The 9,615-nt window shown below is 43.2% G+C and overlaps 1 protein-coding gene across 1 annotated transcript in view; it reads right to left on the reverse strand.

The window, feature by feature from the left end:
* The window catches only part of MTHFD1 (methylenetetrahydrofolate dehydrogenase (NADP+ dependent) 1, methenyltetrahydrofolate cyclohydrolase, formyltetrahydrofolate synthetase), a 73,098-nt gene that overhangs the window by 14,152 nt on the left and 49,331 nt on the right, over positions 1 to 9,615 (reverse strand). The window contains 6 exon segments of the mRNA XM_011949825.1: positions 1,511 to 1,552; positions 3,858 to 3,997; positions 4,094 to 4,205; positions 4,493 to 4,561; positions 5,679 to 5,819; positions 6,752 to 6,838. Coding sequence (XP_011805215.1) covers positions 1,511 to 1,552; positions 3,858 to 3,997; positions 4,094 to 4,205; positions 4,493 to 4,561; positions 5,679 to 5,819; positions 6,752 to 6,838 — 591 coding nt within the window.

Here is a 9,615-nt window from a genome sequence, read left to right on the forward strand (position 1 = left end):
TACAAAAAACTAGCCGGGCGAGGTGGCGGGCGCCTGTAGTCCCAGCTACTCAGGAGGCTGAGGCAGGAGAATGGCATAAACCCGGGAGGCAGAGCTTGCAGTGAGCTGAGATCCGGCCACTGCACTCCAGCCTGGGCGACAGAGTGAGACTCTGTCTCAAAAAATAAATAAATAAATAAATAAAATAATACATATACTGAATCATGAGCAAAACCCAGCAGTAATGTTTGTGGATACCAAAAGAGCAGAAATGGGTAGGATAAAAGGTGGAAAACAACTCGATTCATTACAAATATGATTTATGCTTTTTTTCCTTTAATAATTGAAAACTGAGATTATGATTTATTTGAGCTTCTAAAGAACACTGCTAATTCTTTATATGAAAACCAATTAATATGTAAGGCTGATCAAGAACAGTTTTAAATAAGCAGAATTTCTTAAATGAAGACACCAGCTGGGCCAGCTAGGGGCAGTCACTGTAATTAGACACAGGAAAGGCTGTGGGGTGGCAGGAGGGCCAGAACTGTGAATTCCCCTCCTACGCGTGAATCAGACAAATGACCATAAAAGGCAAACCATAACTCAGAAGACAGGCAGACTCAAGGTACCAGCAATTTTTTTCTAGCCAGTTTTGAAATACTTCATTTGGGGCCTGAACATTGACCCTGTATTGCTTGATAATTTAAAAGCCTTCCAAAAAGGCAGAAAAATTGAATTAGCAGTGACAGCAGGTGACCTTGCCACCTTATCTGATGGCCTGTCTCTCCTGTAACCACCCCAAACTGGCTTTAGAGATGTTTCTTTGATGGTAAATGACATAAATATGAAAAGGTTTGAGCTCACAGTTGTTCTCTAGCTTCCTGTTTGATGCTATAAATATCCAGGAAGCTTTGTCTAGAAAAACCACCAGAATCCTGACCATATATCTTGGCCCTTTAATATCGATTTAAATCTGGAGAGGAGAAGCCATTTCAAAAAAGGTCTCTACTTGTTTCTGATCTGAACGGCATTTGGAACTTACCCAGCCAATGCAGGGAAGACAATGGAAGGGAACTGCTATTACTCTAGGACAGGGTTTCTCAGCCTCACACTCCTGACATTTGAGCTGGATAATGTTGTAGGGGGCTATCCTGTGCATTAAAGGATGTTTAGCCAGCATCCCTGTTTCTACCCACTAGATCCTAGTAGCACTCCTCACCTCCAGTTGTAATAATAAAAAAAGTCTCTAGACATTGCCAAATGTCCCCGGGGTCAAAATCAGCTGTTGAGCAGTAACCACTGGTCTAGGGCAGTGGCTTATTGACACCCTATGCAGGACAATTCTGTTTTGTGAGGCGCATCTTCCCTATCTACTCATTTAATGTAACTACTCAGCACCCTGCAGGCCTTCTGGCACCCTGCACCCTGGGTCACAGCAATAACCCATTCATTTCCACACGGGCCAGGTGGAGAAATGCTGATTCAAGGTGTGGTGCTTCTAGGACACGTGATGAGAAATAACTGAGGTTACCTCCTCTATGTAAGCCTTGGGAAGAGGCAGTCCAGCAGTGACCTGAAAGGAAAAGAAACAAGAGTCAGAGGCATTTCCTATTTAAATCTCCTAGCTTAAAACGGTGCTTGTCATGTGTTAAAGGCAAGAGGCTGCAATGCTTGCAGACTGTACAGCAGTATGAGATTTCCTGCCCTAAGGACTTAGGGCATGTGACCAATCACACAGCACAGACAAAAGCGACTGCTCTGAGCAGCGCGGAAGACCTCTATGACCTGAATTAAGGAGGTGAGAAGGACCGGATCGATGGTGGGAGAAGTGGAAAGGGGTGTACCCTAGGCAGATGCAGTGACTCATCGAGTGAAGGCCATAGCAGTGGGGTTGGGAATGAAGGGGAGCGTGGGGAAAGGGGAAGCGGTCGGGCCTGCGGAAGTCACGCTGGGATGTCTGTCGATGGAGCCTGTGATGAGCCCTGCTGTGATTTCATGAGCTGGTCCACAATGCCAACCCAGCATTGGTAGAGCTGAACCATGGTGCAGGGTCAATACAAACAAGAGGGAAAACAATACAGAAGGATTTTCTTTCTCTTTTATAGAATATATCTAAAGGATGGAGGTGTCTGGTGCTGCCCTCCGCCTCAACGCCCCCCAGCCCCCAGTCTTGATCTATGCCATGGCTCAGCCCTGTTGCATCCACAGAATTGAGCAAGTGGGCGAAGGTGTCCATTTCATGGGTCCCACCATGGGCAGTGAATAGTGATTAGGAAGCTCCGTCCTCTCCCATTGCAGTGAGACCACGATGCTCCAACTCCGGAAGGGGCCATGTGGAGGCAGAGCAAGAAGCAAGGACCTTACATGTAGCTTCCCGTCAGCAAGGTAATGGGAGCAGGACGCCTACTCTCTTGACAGAGCCATATGTGCAAATGTTCCCCTCCATGCACAGCATTATAGGACATTATCCTGACTGTGAGGTCAGGAGGAAGCAAGGAAAGGAGGTGAGATGGTGTGAGGGTGAGTGAGGGGTGTAAGAGAGTGGAATGTTAGTTGTGACTGGGGAAAAAAAAGGGAGTATATTCTGCGCTACTAGCAGAAAGGGGTGTGCTGGGTTGGGAGTTGGGAGTGCCTTTGGCACTCAGGGATAATTAAGAATGGATGGGGTTCTGGCGTTGTTATGGCCGCATTCCCAGTGTGCTCTGGGGACCCAATCCTTTGAAGGGGTCCATGAGGTCAAAACTATTTCCATAAGATTCCGTAACATCTTATGGCCCTTTTACTCTCATTATCATCCTCTCATTGAGCATATAATGGACTTTTCCAAAGGTTATGAGACATGTGATGTCACAACAGATTAAGTGCTATCTTCAATTAAGCCAGACCCAGAGAAGATCTGAAAAATGGACAATGCCTAAATTTTGTCGGGAAAAGATAGTGCATTTTCATGTTTACAAAGTTATTTATGTTAACATGTAATTCAGTTTTAATTTCTAATGTGGTAAATATCAATAGCTATAACCCACATGAACAAAAGCTCCTTTAGGCCCTCAATAACTGTCAAGAGTGTAAAGAGGTTCTGAGGCCAAAACAGAGAACTGCTACATTAGAACAAACCCTGACCAAAAGAAATTTGATTTTAATCCTGTAGGTGAGGGAGGCCTTATTTCCTAAGTTACAATACAAGCTCCTGGTGGACAGGAATTTAATGGTTCCTCAAATGATTTCAGAAAACTAGCACCATGTCTTTTCATGTAGGACCTAAAGAAAAGGTGTTAAAATACTAGGATAAAAAGTAGAGTAGTAGGAATTTCTAAGCAGTAAGAATTCAGAGAAATACAAAATTCAGGCTGGAGGTGAGGATGAGTCAGTCTCCACCTGTTTCTCTGTTACCCAGGGCAGCCCTGGACAGATCTGCCATTCTCCCCTCCCCCGCTCCCTCCCTAGGGTGTGGAGGCCCTGTCTAGCATGAACTACTCAAGAAGGGGCTGACCTCTGTCTCAGCTAACTGGTTTGGTTGGCTGGTTGCCAGTGTCACTATGCAGAGGGATGCAGATTTAAAAAGAACAGTCTGAACGTAAAACAGTTTTTTGTGGGGCTAGCCAAGCACATGGCCTTGGAGGGGTTTAGATGTTGTCAGATGTCCTCCGAAAGGTGGGCCAGGCAGCCGATTTTGGCCCTCTTAAAATGCTGAGCGCTGACGGTGCCTGTGAGTGATAAGGCAGCCAACACAAGGGCTGTCTGCCCATCCCTTGCTTTTGCTGCCTATTAATCACGAGGATAAAAGCAGCTCAATGAAGAAACAGGCAGAAGTCATCCAACTTCCTTTCGGCCGTCAGCACACTGCTGATAATCAGACACTCCAACCCACTGCTCACCGTGGGGCCGCCCCCGTGCATCTTGAGAGCTCTGACAGTGGCAACAAGCACCACCACGTGAGGGCGGAGGCCGGAATACCGGCATTTGATGTTAAAAAACTTTTCCATTCCAATGTCTGCTCCAAATCCCGCTTCCGTCACTGTAAGGAGGAAAGCAACAGTAAAAATGCCATCCCAATTCCCCTGATGTTAAAAGAAATATACAGTCTATTCACTGGTTTTGCAAAAACACTAACCTACAAACCCTTCTGGTCCAACAAGCTTCAGTGCGATCTGGTCTGCAAGGATGGAGGAATTGCCATGTGCGATGTTGGCAAACGGGCCAGCATGGACAAACACTGGAGTGCCCTGCGGAAACCAGGACACCGTGAGCTGAGCTGCCAATCCTGCTTCAAAGTGGGATCACACACTCAAGAATACGGAATTGATTTAGAATCAGAAGGAAAAATACTTCCCAGAGGGAAAATACAGTCATCTCTTTTATTTTAGTAACCTCCCAGTCACAGGTGTGAGGATGAGAAGAAAGAGATGAGCAAGTGGAGAAGGTCTCGACTACCCAGGTTAAGTGTGCTTTATAACCACTCTGCTCTGACTATCCAAAACCAGTTCAAGAAGGCAGGAGTCACTCTGCTCACCTCCAATGTCTGCATGAGATTGGGCTTGACTGCGTCCTTCATAAGCACTGTCAATGCACCACTCACCCCCTACGAAACAAATGTGTTCAGCATCAACTCCCACCAGCAAAAAACCCAACCTTCTGAAACCAGCATTTGACATTCTAGGCTTACCCATGTTAGCCATCTTGGACCAAATGATACTTTCACCTGAATCAGACCATTCATGGTTTCTTTCTGGATATGCTAGGAAGTTGCCAATTATTTATTTATTTATTTATTTGAGACAGAGTCTCGCTCTGTTGCCCAGGCTGGAGTGCAGTGGCGCAATCTCGACTCACTGCAAGCTCCACCTCCTGAGTTCATGCCATCCTCCTGCCTCAGTCTCTCAAGTAGCTGGGACTACAGGCACCCGCCACCATGCCTGGCTAATTTTTTTGTATTTTTAGTAGAGACAGGGTTTCACTGTGTTAGCCAGGATGGTCTTGATCTCCTGACCTTGTGATCCACCCGCCTTGGCCTCCCAAAGTGCTGGGATTACAGGCGTGAGCCACCGCGCCCAGCCAAAGTTGCCAGATAGAATAAAAATGACATTCACATGTAATTTCTGGAAAAACATGTGACTCTGGAAACAAGCATCTTTATCAAGCTCTGCTGCTGACTGATGTGAGAAATCCATTCTAGACTTGTTTAAAGCATAGCAATGCTTGTTCCTAGAGTACTCAGTTATTTGTAACTCTGGTATCTGGGCAGAAATTTCTATAAATACCAAACTCAATATGTGTCTTCCAAAGCTGAAACTGCAATATTACGCAAGAGTTCAATACCAACTTTTAACATCAGGTCACTCTATTAAGCCATCAAAGTGTAGCTGAACTAACTAGCAACAAAGATAAAGCAATGGTACTCTTGATGTTCTCTGCAAATTGAAGTCATACACCCACTTTTAGAGATGCCCACAGGATGAAGATGTTACTCAAATCACCTGGACTTGTGATCTATTACTAAAGCATACTACCTATTATTCACTCTGATGTACTTTTTAAACATTTCATAATTATCTTGCAATTAGCAAAATAGGATTGAATTGATGAGTTAACTGCAATGTCTTAAGTACAGCATTAAATTTTGTTATTAATAACTGCTGAAAGACCCTAGGACAACAGACACAGATATGTCGCCAAGCCTGGCATGCCTGGGTACCCACCAGATCTTCGGCACTGACGGGCTCCCCTTTCTTACTGGATGCCACCACCATTTTGCCCAGTCTCTCTCTCATGTCTCCTAGAGAAGTGGTGAGAGCCAGCACAGCCATAATTTCACTGGCCACAGAGATATCAAACTGGGCCTGTGGGCAGGGAAAAGAGGCACTAGCAAAAACTGTGTGTTAAACCAGAAGTGTGAATTGCAAGTGATCCTTTTTTACATCTGAGGCTTAAACAAATAGCTTAAAAGGACAGAATAACAGAATACTACCCAAAGTGTTTAATGAACATAATCCTCTAATAGCAAAAAATATTAATTAATTATTCCAAGACCCTGAGTTGTCAATTTTTTTTTTTGTTTAGACAGAGTCTCATTCTGTCATCCAGGCTGGAGTGCACTGGCACAATCTCGGCTCAATGTAACGTCCACCTCCCAGGTTCAGGCAATTCTCGCACCTCAGCCTCCCAAGTAGCTGGGATTACAGGCGCGTGCCACCATGCCCAGCTAATTTTTGTATTTTTTTAGTAGAGACGGGGTTTAGCTAGACTGATCTCGAACTCCTGACCTCAAGTGATACGCCCGCCTCGGCCTCCCAAAGTGCTGGGATTACAGGCGTGGGCCACCACACCCAGCCCTGAGTTGTCAATGTTTTAAAATAAATGTTATAGTAGGACCAAAAAGCTATGATTTTACCATGGCCGCTTATAATCATGCACTTATTGTTTTCTTCATATACAAGGGAACAATATGGTACCTCTTAAACCAAGGAGATATACAGTGAAATGGCTACAAAAAAGAAGCAATTTTAATCAATTTCTATGCAAGGATATTCACTTGGGGCTCTCCACCTCCAGGAAAAAATGCTGGGGGAAAAACACACAGGTGACACATGGGATTTATTGCAAAAGCTGTCAGGAGTGCTCAATGCCACACACCTACTCACTTCCATTTTAAAAGGGAGAAGGCAGAACAACACCTGGCAGTATCAATCGTATGAGAGAGGATGGAGGAGGAGAGAAGCAGCAAGATCTAGTGCCTCTGAACTAATTTCCTTGGAAAGGGACAAATTGTTACCGTCCGTGTGTGACCCTTCTCCGTTGGAGCCTGTCCAATCGTGATCTTCCTCAGGAATCTATCATTGGTATCCAACACTATAGCAGACAGGCAAAATATAGAACGATTTTGAGTAAAAGGACCACAAAGTTAAAGGAAGCAGCAGAATTTTAAAGCAATAAGTCTAATTGCATGATTGTCTATCAATATTTGATTTCAAAATGGATGGCAAAGCTAGAATATGTGTTAAGAAATGATGTTCATATACCATAAATACACAGGAGTTATTTTTAAAGCAAAGGAATGTGGAGTGGCTTGGTTTTATTCCATCTAGAGAATTCAAACAGTTAACCAGAAATCTGGAATCTATTTTAAAGCATATTCTACATATAAGAAAAACAGAGCAGTCTACATTTTTTCAAAAGACTGAGGTTTGTGTTGTTGTTCTGTGGGATGATGATTCATTGACTTTCCACCACCGTAAGAAACACAGGAGCCATCAAATCAGGGCAAGTGCAAATATCTTTTGAAACATGCTGGGTGCCAGTCCTGGTCTGGAAGTTTAGGAAACATAGCACACTTAGCAGAGATAATTTCTATTCTGATGACAGAATATCTGTTCAATTGTATAACCACGAAAAACATGGCAAAGATCAAGCAACTAACCAACTAACGACCTCCCAGGACTAACTACTGTTAACATTTTAGTGTACCCTCAGTTCTGGTTTTTTGTATGTATAGTGTAATAGGAAATATATTTGACCTTTGCCATGGGTTCCTGACACAAGGCTCATAGAGCTCTTGGAATTCCAAGGGTGATAGGAGTGTCTCATTCATTACAAACTCCTTTTGATCACACCTGAGTTTATGGTAATAAGTGACTTATGGTAGTTCTCCTAGACAGCCTCAGGAAAGGACTGGTCACCAAAAAGAACAAATGATTAGAGGACTGGAACTTTCAGTCCCACCCACCAACCTCTGGGTAAGGTATTAGGGGTGTATATTACTCTTGAACAGGCCGGGCGTGGTGGCTCACGCCTATAATCCCAGCACTTTGGGAGGCCAAGGTGGGCAGATCACCTGAGGTCAAGAGTTTGAGACCAGCCTGACCAACATGGAGAAACCCCGTCTCTACCAAAAATACAAAATTAGCCGGGCGTGGTGGCACATGCCTGTTAATCCCAGCTACTCAGGAGGTTGAGGCAGGAGAATCGCTTGAACCTGGGAAGCAGAGGTTGCAGTGAGCTGAGATCACTCCATCGCACTCCAGCCTGGGCAACAAGAACGAAACTCCGTCTCAAAAAAAAAAAAAAAAAAAAATCCTGAACAACATGATTTGATGAGCCTCTGGGCTGGTAAAGACATCCAGGTGCTGGGAGAGTGATGCACCCTATGCTTCTCTTCCATCTGGTTGTTTCTGAGCTGTATCCTTTATAATAAACCATAAACACAAGTGAAATGCTTCTCTGAGTTCTGTGAACCATTCTAGGAAATGAACCTGAGCAGGGGGTTGTGTGGACCCTCCAGTTTATAACCAGTTGGTCAGAAGCACAGGTGACAACCTGGACTTGCGATTCGTGTCTGAAGTGGGGCAGTCTTGTACGACTAAGCCCTTTACCTATAGGATCTGCTCCAGACAGTTAGTATCCAAACTGAGTTAAATCACAGGATACTCAGTCAATATCCACTGGAGAAGTAAAAGTTGAATTGTTGTGGAAGAGAAAAACTACCCATCTGGTGTCAGAAGTGAGGTACTGAGAGTACTATGAGTATGGAGAGGAAACAGGAGTTGCCATTTCAGTATCAAATGCCAAACAATATCAAAGAAACACAAAATGAAATTGATCCATATTCCTATTAATAACATCATTGTTGATGGCTGAATATGTTTTAGAATTTTAGAGTTTTTCATCTTAGAGATTGGTGAAGAAGTATGAGGATGTGAGAAGCTCACAGAGTACAAATTTGCCTATATATTTTGTGGGCTTTTTTTCCTTTCAAGATGTTTTCTATTTCAAAATTAAAATAATTTCAAAGTAAAACACACACACACACACACACACACACACACACACAATGAACAAAAAAACCCAGTTCATACTCTAAATGAGTCAAGGAGGAGAAGCATTTTTAAGATACTTGATAATATGCCAAATTATTTTCCATAAAGACTATCATAATTTCATACCAAAAGCAGTGTCTTATATAGCAATCAGACACACACACACGCCCCACTCTTACTGTAATGTGTTGTTAGAGCCAACCCTTATTTTTCAAAAGAAAAAAGTATCAGGTTTCATGTAACTAATATTTCTGTAAAATATAGCCAGTCAATAGGTATGACTACCTCTAGTTTCTGAGAAAACATGAATGAGACACGGAGCAAAAGAAAAGTAAATCGGATACTAAATCTTCAAAATGGACTTTTAGCTTATTCCTTATAAAATATTATACCATAGGCAGAGAAATTCCTGTGTGGTTTTAGACATTGAGAGTGTCATCTAAAAAATGCCATTAGCTAGCAACAGTTACTGAGTCAAGGAAAATCACAAAAACAGTCAATAAATTGGCCTTCAGCTGCATTCTGCATGAGTGGATGAAGATTCCTTCTCAATAGTGATACAGAATAGAAAGCTGCATTATTGATGCAAAGTAAAATAAGCTACACTAGTTGTGCATTGAGAAAAGTAATATATGGCAGTGAAGCCAGGCAACCTACTTACTAAATTGGTAAGTAATTAAACCTTGAAGGCTACCTAATATGTTATAAGAGAATTTAATAAAATGAGGTAAAAAAATGATTAGGTAGGCCGGGTGCAGTGGCTCATGCCTATAATCCCAGCACTTTGGGAGACCAAGGCGGGCAGATCATGAGGTCAGGAGAT

Source organism: Colobus angolensis, unplaced genomic scaffold (genome assembly GCF_000951035.1).
Source record: "Colobus angolensis palliatus isolate OR3802 unplaced genomic scaffold, Cang.pa_1.0 Scaffold3, whole genome shotgun sequence".
Lineage (NCBI taxonomy): Eukaryota > Metazoa > Chordata > Mammalia > Primates > Cercopithecidae > Colobus > Colobus angolensis.